This window comes from Mytilus galloprovincialis, chromosome 4 (genome assembly GCF_965363235.1).
Source record: "Mytilus galloprovincialis chromosome 4, xbMytGall1.hap1.1, whole genome shotgun sequence".
Lineage (NCBI taxonomy): Eukaryota > Metazoa > Mollusca > Bivalvia > Mytilida > Mytilidae > Mytilus > Mytilus galloprovincialis.
In genome coordinates this window covers 42,950,255-42,967,140 of record NC_134841.1, presented here as the reverse complement: position 1 = coordinate 42,967,140, position 16,886 = coordinate 42,950,255, and the positions used below count along the sequence as shown (strand labels likewise).

At 31.2% G+C, this 16,886-nt stretch overlaps 1 protein-coding gene across 3 annotated transcripts; it reads right to left on the bottom strand.

Moving 5' to 3' along the window:
• Nucleotides 1–217: 217 nt before the first annotated feature.
• On the bottom strand, nucleotides 218–16,649 carry LOC143072190 (plasminogen-like). 3 transcript variants are annotated; one of them, XM_076247014.1, is made up of 6 exons: nucleotides 16,260–16,624; nucleotides 6,570–6,672; nucleotides 3,253–3,514; nucleotides 2,954–3,070; nucleotides 1,234–1,470; nucleotides 218–596 (listed from the first exon to the last, which is right to left on the bottom strand). In XM_076247014.1, the coding sequence occupies exons 3-6, from the start codon at nucleotides 3,359–3,361 to the stop codon at nucleotides 346–348; spliced, it is 714 nt and encodes a 237-aa protein (XP_076103129.1). In that variant the 5' UTR covers nucleotides 3,362–3,514; nucleotides 6,570–6,672; nucleotides 16,260–16,624; the 3' UTR covers nucleotides 218–345. The 3 variants fall into 3 exon arrangements, with proteins under 3 accessions (XP_076103129.1, XP_076103127.1, XP_076103128.1); XM_076247012.1 differs by lacking the exon at nucleotides 3,253–3,514 and having other exon boundaries at nucleotides 16,260–16,649; XM_076247013.1 differs by lacking the exons at nucleotides 6,570–6,672; nucleotides 16,260–16,624 and having other exon boundaries at nucleotides 3,253–4,203.
• Nucleotides 16,650–16,886: the final 237 nt, after the last annotated feature.

Below are 16,886 nucleotides of genomic sequence, written 5' to 3'. Positions count from 1 at the left end.
TCCGCATCCATATAAGAAACTCCGTAAGCCTTCCCATTTTTTAGAATCAAGATCCTTTGATGATAGTTAAATAAAAAAAAAAATATGTAAGATAACTATAGTGAGTCATAGAATGAATTCATGTAATTTATCACTTGATGTAATTCATACCGACTATATTGGAATCGTTCGTATAAAACTACCTGATTTTTATTATTTCTGTGATATAAAACCAATACAAAGTTGCAAGTAGTGTTTATTTCATATTGAAGTCATACACATGAACAAGTATTTTAAATCATTTAAATGGAACAATATATCGATTCAACTTTTAATGAGTTCAATCGTATGCATCCTCATTCACACTTAACATCTAGGTATATCGCAAATATCCGATCTGATATCGGGGTCAATAGTGTAACACCATGGAAACTTGTCACCAGGTGCTGCGGGGTTCCTACAATAGTCATCCTGGTCCTTTAGTTTCGAATCGTATGAATGTGAATGCGGGGTCAGGTCACTCCATTTCTGACAAGGAATTCCATTCTTTGTCTGGCGGACAGTTCCAAAGTAGTCTTCTCCATAAAGAGAACTCACACATTCTTGTGCTGGAGTTGCTGGAATGTTACAAACATACAATAAGAAAATGTTTTACAATGTCGTCAAATATACTAGACTTATAATTTGTAACGCAAGATACGCGCGTTCCATCTTCCTTTTAAACCGGGACTTCCCAAAAGTTATGTGAAATACTGCTGCGACAATCTTTACCTGGGGTAGAAACATCTTTTCATTTCGAAAAATTTAACATTTTATAAACAAGGAAATGAACAAAGTAATCATTTTTTACCATGTTCACTTTAAATTTCAATATAAAGATTACAAAACCCGAAGAATCAATTTTGTTTTGCTCAAATTTACTCATACCTCTTTTTTAATGTTTTTTGAAGATAGTTCAATGGTGATGACTTTATAGTGTTTAACGTACCTGATAAAGGTTTCCTGAAATACATGTTTTGTTTTTGAATACTTATTAAATTTTAAATTGACAAAATTTAAAGATTTCAAAGGTATCTTAAGCTTATTAGTCCCTAAATTCTAGAAAATAGTTACGAAGGCACACAATTCATGAAGTGTTATTTTCACATTATGAATTATAAAATTGGTCTAAAATCAAGACTAGGAAAACATGACCTTGCATTGTATGGTAATTCTGTTTGAAGGAATCACCATTATTGGTTTTAAGATACTTACTACAAAATGGAATATCACAAATTTCCCATCGTTTATCAAGGTCAGTAGTATAACACCACGGTTTAGGTTCATTGTCTGGATTCCGACAATAGTTCTCTGCATTTAAATTATTAAAGCTGTGACCATGAGGAGTATCTGAATCCCACCTCTGACATGTCCTGTGGTTGATGGTGGTGTTAATCATTCCTTTATACTCAAAACCATTGGTTGACCTCTTGCAATCCTCCTTATTTTTGTCTACAAAAATACCAAATAAAAATTACAAAATAAGAAGGTTTAAAATGTTCAAGTTTAAGTGTGTTACATAGTTGAATATGTATCTATATCTTGCACATAACAATATATAAAAAGTAAAATAATAAAAGATAACAAAAGCCAAGAAAAATTCAAAACGTCTGACATGTTAAAAACTCATCATCAGACAAACCAAGATGCCAAATGACAATTTACAGCCTTGATGTATACGATTCAAACCAATTGTCCTTCAGGACTATATATAAAGAGACAAGGGATGTAATGCAGATTAAATGCCCTGTACCAAGTCAGGAAAATGGCCATTTTTACATTATAGTTCGTTTCTGTGTGTGTTACATTTCGGTGTTGTGTCTCTGTTGTGTCGTAGTTCTCTTATATTTGAGACGTTTCCCTCAGTTTTAGTTTGTAACACGGACTTGTTTTTTCTCTATCGATTTATGAATTTTGAACAGCGGTATACTACTGTTGCCTTTATTTACCGTAGTATATACATTCAATTAACTAACGATATAGATCATCATTATCTCATCATGTATATATATTACATAACATATAGTATACACTATACGATCACCATATGCATTCAATTATAAGTCACTATTTATCCTGATGCATTTTTAGATTTAGTCAGAACATTCTTGTGCACGCACTCGTATGAACATATACATTGTAGCTTCATATCATTTTCAGGTAGTTTTTATAATAAGAGAATATCAATCATCATTGTATTATCAAACCATTACCTGGCATGTGTTCCTGTTGACAGAAAATCAACAAAAGCACTTCGGACGAAAAAAATATCTACAGTTTTATTTAAAAAAAGAAAACAAATTCTTCCTTGCTTTATTTTTGAAATGTTCAAGATGCTTTTTTAAACGTACTGCCAAACTATTTTTGAAAAGGAAAACAGTTTTACACGGCAATACAGTTCTCCAATAATTCCGTGTGTAGATACAGTCTCATCGTTTGATTTTGTCAGTGAATTCCCCTGTTTGAATTTACCTTGGAGTTCGATACACTATTTTTGCTATACATTTTTGCTCAGTTTAGAAAATATGATTTACTGCAGTGATGTCATAGCCAAACAAACAAAATTAACTTGAAACCCAAGTTTTGCGTTGCTTTATATTTGTAATATTCAAGCTTATCAACTGTAAGGCATATGTTGTATGACAAGATTGTTTTTCTAATTGCGTTTTTCTTTGTTTATAATTTATTTCTCTTCAATAATCTATTTCAAAAGCCACACACACAAAACTGTTAATAAATTACAATCTCACAAGTTCACATAGATTGGATCATAAATTCAAATTTTTAAACGTCGCTAGTCTCATGCGTTTTCTAATGGCCTTATCTATTCGCATGTTGAATGAAATTTGGAAATAAATCCTGTTATGAAACAAAAATTTTCTCCAGCTTAACCTAATTAATATGCGCTTAACTTTACAGAAATAAGAATATGTACCTCTAGTGCTGCAGGTATCCCCTGTATACCCATCGGGACATTTACATTTAAATCCTCCAGCTACCTCCGCACAGATTCCCTTATTTTCACATGGGCTAGATCTGCAGACTAAGTCCCCTGAAAATAAACAGAAATATTTTTTTCCCCTTTGTGTGACTTTAAAAGGAGCCTATCAAAATTGATATTTAGTATATTTGATATGTTTGTTTTAAATAACCCAAATGGTTTATGTCATGCTCAAAACATGCCATGCAGTGTAATCGAAGTAAAAAAAAGGTGAAAATATATCTGCAACTTACGACAAAATTGAATATCGCACATTTCATATCGTGTCTCACTATCAGTTGTATAACACCATGGAGCTTGTTCTCCGTCCGGGTTCCTACAATAATTGCTCTCATCATTCATTGCCCAAAATCCATGTTTATGTGGTTCCTGTTTACTCCAAGCTTGGCAAGTCTTTCCTGACTTGGTGGTACTGACTGTACCAAAATAATCCTTCCCTAGTCCCTTCTTTTAGTACAAAATTGTTATTTGAACACACCTACTCTGTTGTTTTGACTTATTAGAAAGGAATTTCATTTTTAGTACTGTAAATTTTCAATGTGATTTTATCAACCTATAACCTAAATATATAAAAATAATGGAATCTGAAGCGAGAAGATGCATCAAATATTTTTCTTTTGTACGTGTTAAAGACAGAATAGTATTATAACAGGGGTTTTCGTCGTTCCTGTTATATTTAGAATTCGGGGGAAAAGTCACTGGATACTGGTGAAACAAAACTAAGTTTAGCTTTACGATGGTTTATATACAACTTCTTCAATAGTGCAATACATTAATTACAATAAAAGTTCAACGGTAAATATTCCGAAAAGACAAAACAAATGGTAATTCCAATAAATGTTCTATACTAAACACAATGAATGTCACTGTAAATGCACGGCGTCCGTACAGCTTGACCGCTGGTATCCAACTGACCATTCGCATAGAAACGATATAAAATGTATTACGTAATCTTACTTAATCATAACTACATGTAATAATGAAATTTGTCACGTAATGCTATAAACGAATAATACAATTAAAAACATATATACGATAACAAGAAATAGACAATGCTAGGATTAAAATGGATTAACTTCTTAACGTGTAGGTTAACAATTTTGAGAACAATAGTATCTTGCTTTTAGATAAAGTTTGAATTGTTACAAAATAAAATAAAAAGGAAAATATCGCTGTCACAGTATACTCAACCACGCCTGTACATAAACGGTTGTACTCGACTTTCTTTTCGATGAAATCATTGACCATTTTTGGGATCTTTTCACAAAAAAACGCCGACGGGGGCAGAGATGCAAATAAATGCTCTAAAAAAATCAATCTATTATCTTTCTTTGGATTTTTCGGCGGAATTTATGCTTATGCACAAAAAAGATCCACATGTATTTGCACCTACCACAATCGACTGTTTTGTGAAAATTTGTCTATAATTTAAAAGTATACAAAAAAGCTCCAGAACATAATTTACGTAGAAACACATATATACGATGCATAAAATCCTAAATTATGCACATTCATTAAACTTTTAAAGCCCACCAAAAACAGATGTAAACAATTCAAATTTACCAACTTGGCCCTTTTTACCTTCTCTAATAAAGAGTTCAATTACTTTTGTTTAATTTCAACTGTGTGTCCGCCTTGTATAAACAGATACACCTTGTCGAAATTGTATGTTAAGATTATAGTTATAATGTTTCCCTTATGGGACAAGATATCAGACGGCATATGATTGTTAGAAATTAAAGTTAGAAACACCCTCAGTATGATTCTTATCATTAAACACGCTATTTTGTGATAATTTCATTTGTTCCTATATGTTATATTTAATTCAGATATATTTTAGTTAATATTGAAACTTATTACGAATAATGTACACTTTAGTAATTGTGTGCTTCATTTTTAGTACTGTAAATTGTTAATGTTATTATATCAACCTATAGCCTAAATATATAAAAATAATAGAATCTGAAGCGAAATTATGTAACAAATATTTTTCTGTAATATAGATAATACACTACACAAAGAATAAAAAGATTCGAGTTACAATTTATAGTTATTGTTTCTAGCAGAAACATTTATTTTTAAATTGTATAACGACACAATTATATTTCAATACATTCACCACATTCCCTACGAATTTACCGTTTTGTTTAATTCTATAACAATAACGTGTTATTAGTATCAATATTTTAACCAGTTTATCCTTTGAAGAAACATTTATTATGAAATCGTACAACACAATTAGTGATGATATTTCAATACATTCCCTAGACATTTTAATACAGTTTTGTTTAATTTTATAGCCAAAACGTGTTACTAGGATCAATAGTTTAACCAGTTTATTCTTTTAAGTTACTTTGTTTCTATGTATACTATTCCAAATGTTATTCATAGATACAGACATCTGCCATATAGTTATGTTTTTTGTTTTGTCATTTGGAGAATTTAATGATGATGTGAAAACTTTTTGTTGACTCAGAACAATTTTGAGCTTGACATATTGTATAGACACCTGTCTATTGCTGAATTCTGTATGTTGCACGCTAGATGTACTCGTGCTATTTGTGTCGATATGTTTCTGTCGCATTGATGTTTACTCCACATCTTCTTTCATTTGTATTGTTCTACGTTTAGTGTAAATTGGCTACTCAAATTGACCCAAACAAGGTTAATTGGTAGCAATACTCGCAAGTCAGTATATAAATATAGATTCTTACATTGATATCAGTGGATTACCGGATTTATCCAATCGAAATAGTTAAAATTTATAATAACTATCGAGATATGATAAATCAGATAATCCACGAGTACCTATGTAAGAATCTGTTTCTCTAATGGTTAAAAAACAATTTTCATTTTTTGTTAAACGAAAATCCCTTCGAGTGCCTTCCACATTTCACAAACTTGTCAATTTCATTAACACCTGTTAGCATATTTTTGTTTCATTCAGTGAGATGACAAAGTTTATGACCCTTTAATTCATATCCAATCATCTTCTGAGATCAAGGTAACCACACGTTGATTTATTATTTTTTATACAATGGTTGCAGAAAGGTATAAATTGTTAAAGAATTAGAGAAATATAGATTCTACCACTGCATCGAGTGTGATACAATATTTATCCACTCGAGACAGTTAAATTTTCAAATGTAAAACGCAAGGCTCGCCGAGCGCTTTAGATATTTAAAATTTAACTGCCGAGAGTGGATAAATATCGTATTGCACGAGATTTGGTGGTGGAATCTGTTTCTCTAATGATTTTTAGACGATATGCAGACAATCTTAATCCTTTTTTTACAACGACCTGCAAAAAGATGTGTTCTTTCTACGTGACGTCATCAAACATGGTCGCCTTTTTTATGGCGTCACAATCGGAATTTCACAGGAAAGCAAGAAAATTTGACGTCATAATCGATTTTTGACCAATGAAGAACTGAGATCAAACGAACCACATTTTGATTAAATAAAAATAATCAACATATGTTTACAATGTTAAATTGATTTAAACAATTCAATTTGACATTGTTAACCCTTGTATAGGTATTTGTTTTACCTTCTTGATCCTTGACGCAAACCACACCTCCGGCATCCTTTTTGTTCTCACAAATTTCTCCAGATTTACAGGGATTTCCCAGGCATGTATCATACATAGGATCCTGATATAGAAAAGAATAGAAGTTCGTTACTTGAGAATGCTTAATTATAATATTTGCAATAGAGCATTTCATGCATTTTTGAAAATCGATTAAAGATAAACAAGAAGATACAAAACATTAAATAATAATTGTAATATTTTTTACGTTTACTCACTAGATCTGTAATATGTGTCTGAAAGTACTTGCAGTTTCAAACAAGAAAGCAATGATATAGAATAAAAAGCCAACGGAAAACAAAATAAGTGGACAAAAAATAAGATGAAACGACTCAAGGTGTATGAATTTAGAACAACGGTGTAAAATTCTGTACACCCCTGATTACACCAAGATAACTAAGACCCCATTCACACTAATGATATTGCAATACAATACAATGCTCCTATCGGCAAGAATATTGAATGAGTTTATGGAATAAGCATTTAATTGAGAAAGAGGTCTGCTGAATTTTCAATTCATATTTGGAAAGAGTTATTACAGATATACAAGGAGATTTTCATCTAATTAGTAATCAGTTCTGAACACTTACTTAAAAATGCAAAAATATTTAACAACTGCCAGCCAAACCAAACCCTAGTCGAATCAAGTTTTTTTTTCTTACGGAAAACTGATATTTTTAAGCAATTCCCTGTGTTATGAAGGCAACAACTACCGCAAATATCTCTAAACTAGAACGATATTCAAACTTGACGATGCAACTATTTAGCAAAATATCTAATTAATTGATTCAAGCATTACAGAGAAAAGTGCATAAAACTGTTTTTTTTTTCATTTCAGTTTTCTATGTCCAAGGTTTACAAACTTCAGAAAATTCAGTCATTTGAACGAAACAAACTAGTTTTGTACCCTCTCATGATACATATGATATGATGACGTAAAACCAAATCTAATCAATTTGCCAAGTTCAGTCATAACAAAAATAATTGCAAAAGCTCATAAGTTCAAGCGATTTTCTATGTCAAAGGACCTTAACTTCAGAAGAAAAAAAAATTGCTTAATCTGAAGGATTTTTATATCTTGTTATTATATTTAAGGAATGACTGTAATATTTTTTCTGTCTATGAAGAAATAACATAAAAAATGTGGTGCTCACTGAATAACGCGCGTAGCGGGTTATTTAACAGTGTGCACCACATTTTTTATGTTATTTCGAATAGACAGAAAAAATATTAGTCATTTCTTATAATCTAAATCTAAATTCCATTTTAAACCGTAGAAAACCTTGAAAAAACGTTAATGACGTCACGGTCACATGACTAAATTATGTCTATGGGCTCATAACAAAATAACGTCAGCCAATCAAAAGACGTGTTACATCCAAAATTAAATTATTACTATTTATACAAAATATCAAATCAACAAATTGAAGCAAAACTTACCAGACTATAGAACTGACTGACAGAGTGCAAAATCTTTATTCCGGCATTCGACTTATAAATATTTGTCCACTTTACTTTGTGATGCAGATGTAAATTATTTTAAATTTTGTCAATTGATAAATATTGTTATAAATTCGATTGCGAAGGAAATAGACGGAATGAAACAATATTTCTTTTATTTAAGAGAATATCATCAATCTCAATCAGTTGCATTTTTTAAAAATTTTATTTGTTTATTGATCAAAATGAAAATCACTGATAGCCATGCGTATTACTTTAAAAGGCCTCTATACTGTCTTCCATTCTGCACAAAGAAAAAATAACCAAAATAAAAAGATAAACAAATATATTTGACAGTATATTAATGTAGTATCAAATTTTTCATTTTAGATTTCTTTGTAAATTAAAAATGCAATATTTGTCGTTTTTTTAACTTGTTTTCCTTAATAAATATACTTTAACAGCTAGAGGATTAAATATTTCGTCAGCACCGATATTGCATTGCATACTTTCAAAGTTTCAAAGTTTGAGACTCGTTGGTAAAGGGGATGGGGTCTTGCTATGTAAGAATGTACGAGATGAGCCGCAGGAATAGGTCATTATTTCATGCTTGGTAATTTATGAGAAGGTCAAAACATTAAGATGAAATATAATATAAGGTTGAGATTAATTTATTAATCCGCAAAATTTAAAAAAAGATAATCTTTGACGTCTCAAAGTTTAAGTATATGAGCTAGAAATGAATTACTTTATAAAATGTTTACGCATTGTAACCAATGCTGACCGGGGACTTTAGATTCAATTCAAATATTTGGAATGCATCATAAAAAATAGGGGATTTCCGATGAGTTAAAAATATTACATCTGGACCGATATTGTATTCCATACCTTCTCCTTACAGTTTGAGACTTGGGGGAGGGGGTATTGCTATGTAAGAATGTACTTGATATGAGACGCTGGAATATGTCACTATTTCATGCTTGGTAATTTATGATAAGGTCAAGAAATTAAGATGAAATATAACATGATGAGGTTGCTGATTAAATCCCAAGTATCTGAAACTAAATAATTTAGACATTTTTAGATGCGATTAAAACCACCTGCGTTATTGCATCAGATATTTTTCAAATATATTTATCTGTTCATGAAATAGAGTAATCATGAATGCTATAGTGCATTTTTGTCAAAAAATATATATGATATGGTATGTATTTTTGTGATTCACAAAAGGATGGAAGCGCCCCCAAGATCAGAGTGAATCCAGGAAAAACTATATTTGCACACAAGCCGACGAGAAATAAACATGATGGTGGAAATTGATGTTTTATCATATTGCACTCGGAAGATCTATAACAATATGATATACTGCTGAGACAATAATACTCAATTTTAGTGTAATGACCCTATAATATATTTGAGACTAATAAATGTTGAACTTTAGAACCCTGTTATAGACTCGTTTCTCGTTTTGTATTTTATATAGATTAGACCGTTGGTTTTCCCGTTTGAATGGCTTTACACTAGTAATTTTGGGGCCCTTTATAGCTTGTTGGTCGGTGTGAGCCAAGGCTCCGTGTTGAAGGCCGTACATTGACCTATAATGATTTACATTTTTTAAATTGTTATTTGGATGGAGAGTTGTCTCATTGGCACTCACACCACATCTTCCTGTATCTATTCAAAAGCGTTTAACTAATCATACATCTTAATAAGGTCAGGAAAATTGGCATACATTTGAGTACAGCTGAATACGGCCCGAAGCTCTGCTGAAGGAATATAAAAGACTCTATGTTAAATATGGTCCTGTCTACAAATAAACGTGAACCTCAATGTTTGGCAATAAGCTCTAGATCTGTAGACTTCATAAGCTTTTACCCTGTCAGATATATTGTAATCAGACAAAGCTACTAACCGTACGTCATATCTAGAATTTTAAACACAAGTGGTTCACAATTTTGCTGCAGGGAATCTTCAACATTTGACGTAAAAGGTGAGATGCTGCGCATTCCCTAGGACTACTCGAATTGTCGTACTGACTGAAGGCTGAACATACATTAACCCATCCTGGTGTATTAGTGGGACAAAGTCGTTAACTCAGGCCACTACGTTTAACGGCAAACAATTTGATTTCTGGTAGTATGAATTAAAGGTATGACTGGTTGCTACACTGGTTGGTTCATATTCCTTAATCAACAAAAATTAAATTAAAAAGGCTGTTGATAAAATCGCAGATAGAAGGTACAGCATTCCTCTTTTGAAAAACACTCAAATTGCCATGAAAATTTACGAATCCGGAAAATTTCAAAGAGATAATTTGTAACATCTCAATGTTTAAGTATATGAAGTAGAAATGAATTACTTTGTAAAAATGCTTACGCAGTCACACCAATTCTGATCAGGGACTTTAGATTCGATTCAAATGTTGGAAGATTGCATCACTGACCTGGCGTTTCCCAACACAGCCTCATCACCATGCTTTCAAATTACATTATCGACCTCTTTACAATTGCAAGGTGTATTAGTTTTTCAAATAATATCCCAATATATGTTTCTTCCTAAATATGCATTAAATGATTGCAATTTGACGTTTAGCAACCTACAAACAATCAGAGAGCTCTACAACACCTGGAATGTACAACATTTGCAGGAGCAGGCATTTCACGCATGCGGACAGAAAGTCACATGCAGACAGCAAGTTGAGCCAAGGTACAGTTAAAAAGCTATGAAAATAAATTCAAACGCAAAACACACGCACATGTATCAAAAGCTGTATGGTTATACTAAAAGTTATAGAATATATCAAAGTTTTTAAAAAGTATTAATAATGGTTGTAGAAGTGAACATGTATATTTATATTTGTTTTGAAAATTCATTGAAAAATCGCATAAAAACTGGGTTATCACTTAAAACAAAGTTTGATTGAGAGAAAATAAACAGAACTTGAGAAGAATAACGAACTTATGATAAGTTTTGTGAGAACTATATTTAGAATATCCTTCTTGTCATTTATTAAGTATGCGTATGACAAAGTTTCATCACTTTAATTTTGGGATAGGGGATTCTTCAACCAACCTCAATTATTGACAATTTTACTATTTAGAAGTCAAACGTTCAAATTGATATTCAAAGTTTAATGTTTTAGAATGAAAGATTGGTAAATCTGGTAAATGAACATCACAAAATGAAATAAGAACGTAATTCTAAGGTTGTCAACATTCTTTAATAAAATAGAGAATGGAAATGTATGCGTTTTCTTACTCATTTGATTTGAAATATGCATTTCGTATGAAAAATAGACAGCTTGAAAACAACACAAATACACAGAATAATTATTTTCTACAAATTGTAATCATTTATTGAGTATGCTCATTATTTCCTGTTGACAAATATACAGTTTTGTACTGCATGTATAGAATATAGAATGGCCAATTTGATATGAATATGACAGAAACAATGAAACTTGTTGACTGTTAATATTACATCGACATGCTATTTTGTTTTTTTGCATGAACCCCCTGAGGGGTTCATGCTTATATATTGGCGAGTTTTGGATGTGTCTATGGGCCACTCGATATCTCTCGGCCGGAAGTCAGTATAACATTCTCGGAACGTCTCGAAAGTTTTCGGTCATTTATACAGGTCTAAACAGTATGTTATCTACGGCTTTGATATGCTCCCTTGATGGCCCTTGACGACGCAATTATTGTTTTAAAACGACCACTGTACACTGTGTGTATCTGGGTCAATTATAACGTTGCCTCGATAACATGTAAACTAATTATGTTTGAAGATTTAACCACGGGATACTGACTGTGTATTTCATTATAGACTTACATGGAGAACATTCTGGTTAAACTATTAATATTAGATCGGAAAACAGAAAGATAATATTCTTATCAAACGTATTTAATTCAATCGGAATGAAAGAAATATATACCAAATATATACTGTATTTATGTTTCTGAAGAAACTAACAATGATTGAAATCAGAATATTTTTAGAGCTGCAATTAAGGAATAAGTATTTTATATATATGACAATTAGAAGCTCTGCTTTGGTATTTTTTAAGTATTCATTTGTAAAGGAAACATAAAAATTAAATCTGAATAAATTCTTGCATCCTACAAAAAAAAATGTTTACAAACAATAATTATTATATTTCTACGTTTTAGTATTTAGGTTTGATTAGTAATATTTTTTATTTTTTTTGTATTGTGATATATTCATAAAACGGAAAGTAAGATGAATTTATCAAATATATAGATTTTAAACTTGTGTGTTCTCAATTCATAAAGCATTATTTCAAATCCTTGCAGCTCACAACAACCGTAAAAATAATTTACAATATTCACATCAAAATTTAATTACAACCATAATGTTGATTATTTTATACTGTTTTAGTATGGATTTAGTAGTTTTTGCTTATATTTTGTATAGTAATATATTCACATAGTGGAATGTAATAATTTAGAAATAGATTCATTCGATAAATACAATGTCCATCCGTAAATACTTGACGTTCGTGTTTATTGATATTATATATATATATTCAAAAGAATTTGAAAAAGAAATACTAACAGGAACATTAGTTTATTATAAAATTTTGATTCAATTTTTGTTTGTTTGTTTAAATAGTTTAACCTTATAGCATCTACATATTTTTACTATGGTACGGTTTTGAAAATTGTATTCAATGTGTTGACCAACTATCCTACACGTCTTGTTTCATTCACATTATCATGAGATCACATTTCAAAAGCACACTATCGTTTTGCGTTCTCAAAAATTCCGGATAAAATGTCAATTCGAATTTAACTATTATATTAAGATATGTGATGACGCAAATGCGTATTCTTTTCCTGAGTATCAGCGAGATGCTTTCTATTTACTATTTTGTGCGCTAAAATACTATACTATACTTGCATGTAAAACTATTAAATTCACTGGTGAAAGCTTATTTTCGTTTTTGTTATCTAAATTCAGGACACGACAGAAAGAGATTTACATGTGACTTTCAAGCATGGTCATCATTACTAACGGTATTCTGACCTCAAGTTGTTTCTCTTTTGTTTCTTTTTTGAGTCACTGTCCTATTATAAACTTTGACATTTTCGGAAAGCTATAAGGATTGTCTACCCAAGGAATTATAGATTCCTTAACTTTGTTATGTATTTAGCCTTTTAACTTTTTTCATTAGAGCGTCACTGATGCTTTTTTTGTAGACTTAACTCGTGTCTTGCGTACATCATTTCAATTCTGGTATCTTTTTATATCGACATACCTTTTTATATAAATTGGTTATTTTGAAAGTGTATACAGGTATTCATAAACTTCTGAATTAAAAAATTCTTCGGCAAAACTAAGTTTCCCTGTATAATGTTTGAATTGATTTAAGTAAAATCAGGAAATCCTTAAAATTTGAGATGTTTTATGAGACCAAAATAAGTCTCTTCATAAGAGGTCCGAATCAATTGCATGCCACAGGTTTCACCCCATAAAACATCTACCATGAGTAAAGACAGCTTCAAATACGAGTTGGGTATAAAGGCATTCATGTAGGAAACAAAATATAAAGATATGATAGATAAAATAAATGCATCCAGAATTCCAGATTATAAAGCAAACTGAGTGCATAAATTTTAAAGGTTTGTGTAATTTTCATAAGACATCCGGTTAGTAGAAATGAGAATTTGCCAAAGGGTTATAATTTGAAAAATTATGTACATTCCCAAGTAATAAATAGAATAGTCGAGCTTTAAAATGACTATTCAAATCGGCCAATTCAAATAGAAGCTGTAAATATATACTTTCAACTGGCTTCTTCTATTCACAGTCAATTATTTCAATACAAAAGCAAACACAAATTCAGCAACAATCTTTTGGTGACCCGGCAGTCAGCGGTCTTAGGTTCATGTATTGCTTTTCTTTTTTTTAAAGAAAGCAACTTGTCATTTTGTTGGACATCTCTAACCGCTATGGATAATTTCAGGTTTTAGTATAACTGCAGATGGGTAACCTGTCATCCACAAAGATTATGTTCTAATTCGTTTCACTTAAACGAACATAAAATATTTATCAAATAAATAACTGGAACTCTCACATGGACCATAAACAATGTTTATGTCATAAACAAGAAGCAACGCTTATCGATCATTTCAGGTTTTAGTATAACTGCAGATGGGTAACCTGCCATCCACAAAGATTAATAAAACAACTCAATGATTTCACTGCTACAAAAATTCACAGTTTTGGTAAACCTGAATGGTCAATTTCACATAATCATAGATTAATAATGTCAATAATTAGTTTGTAAGCAGTATTCATTTATTAATTTTGCTAATTTACCTGTTAAAATAAAATAAGAATTTGTCAGAGGACACTAATGCCCCCGCACAGGCTTGCTTATAATATGTGAAAATACCTTTGGGACTGACAGACGGACGGACGGTCAATGGTAGCACTTGATGCTCCCGACGCTAGGCATAAACATACTGGTTTACTATGACAAGAAGACGGTCAGTTTGGAATAAGAATGCGGGATACTGTAAAACTTTATTCATAGTTTTTCGTCATTAAAATAGTATCCTCATATTTTATAATTAATTTTCTCTTTAGAAATTTTAAATCAGAGCCACCGATGTTCACAGACAGTTTTTACATTTTAATCATTTTACACTACATAATAATCTAATGCAGTCATCATCTGGCCAAATATTTATCTATTCTCTCGTTTTATTTTTCTACTTTGTGAGAAGCTTGTGATGATGCCCTAGATTGTCTAGCACGACTTATGTCTACTTTTATTATAAGAAATATTGATTAGGCAATTAATTATTTAACTGAATTGAAGACAGCTTCTTTCTTAATATTACTGGAAAAGACAACTTTTTGAAAGAAAGGAAATGTAACGTTTTTGGATGAAATCTATCTGAAAGCGATAAATTACTTAGATAAAGTAGTGAAGAGCTATATTTTTAACATAACGGTTGAATTTCAAAATTAAACAACATCGTAAATAAGAGGCACATGATTTGCACTATTAAATTTAGATCCCAGGGTTTGTTAAGAAGAAACACCAAAATGTTCCAGATACTGATATTTACATTTTAACATGGAAAACTTTTCGGGGATGGAGTATCTTTCAAAATCTATCAATGTTGACATTATATACAGAACAAATTTTCCAGCAAAAAGTGCGAAAATTTCACATGTGTAGATTGGTACATTTGAAATTAACATAAAAAAATATATCAGGCCATGTAAGATATAAGGATGTACTTAGGTGAAATCCCAAAAATCAAGAATTTAAAATTGTGTTTCTTCTTAACAAACCTTGATACTACAAGTCGGAAGAGCATTAGTTAATGAACAACATAAACTAAAAATATTGATAGGTCATGGAGCTCCTTTTTAAGATATTTGATTTTGAAAATATGGCGGGAAGTGGCTGACTCGGACTTTTACCTTATATTTTGCATTGGTATTATTTGGGTCTCAAATCAAAAGAAATAAAATCAAGAATCTGCTTAAATTTTGGCAAATGACCATTTTTGAGCTATTAAGCCTTACATGAAAAGATAAATGAGTGTTATGGGGCAAACTATTTCACCTTGTATCGTATGGTAAAAAAACAAGGAGTCCGAACATTCTACACAAATTCAAAAACCTGGGCCGAGACCACAATTAATTCCTCTATCAATTCTTTCTTTATGTTTTGTCGCATTAAAAAAAATACCCTGTGTTTTTTGTCTATTTTTTTTGTTTGTGTAATGTACAGTACAAGACAAAAATATATCCAATTTTCAGAAAAAATGCAGATATACACCATACAAATTTGGTCAATACACATCCATACCCCAAGTCAAGAGATGTTCTGAAAAGTGTAAATAGTATCTTTTTGCACCTGACCTAAGCACTCTTTCCATATCAACATCAGTTAAAATAAAACATTCAACAGTTTATTTCAGCTCTCTTCTTTGATTTCCACCCCAGAAAAACTTAGTAATGTATGAGAAAGGGAAAGACGAAAATAAAGAAAAAAATACATTTTAACTTAAGGGAACTATATTCGTGGACAACGAAAAGCGGGATCATTAATTGTGGTCTTGGGCCATCTCACCTAAGTACAAAATAAGTCACATTCTTAATATGTTTTACTGTGTCTTTTTTTTTATAATTATTTACAAAGAATGATGAAAAATTTATACTTACTCCTCTGTAATGATCAACTTTAACATAAACAAATCCGACCTCGTTGTGGAAGTCATCGACAGAGACACGTTCAGGTCGGAAGTTCAATTCGCAACGCAATATGTGTCTGTTATAGTTGTAAGAATGACATTTGGGTCTACGGAGACATTTGTCGAAACACATCCTAGGGGATATTTTCTCAAATGTACGAATGTTGTATCCATCGAGCTTTGTATCAATCTTGTCTGGGTTTATACGAAAAATTCCAGAATTGAATTGATCCTCAGACGCCATTACAATGTCAACCAATAGTAGTAACAATTGTCCAAGGCAAACTAACATGTTGCTGGTAAGTTTTTAAAAAAATGGATTTTCTCAGAGAATTGTTATCTGCAGAAATATATGTAGATACTTTGCAGCTCACATTTCATTTCAGTATGGATGTAACGGATATTTTTCATTATATGTTCATGATACGTGTTATATATTTGTTGAAAAAAGTTTGAATATCGGATTGCAATTATCCAATAGAGAAGCATAACACTTTATGTGTAATCATGAAGCGACAAACGTAGATGCAAACCAGGTTGACATTGGTTACTATATGTAGATATGCAATGTTTGATAGCTACTTTGATCAATCTGTTT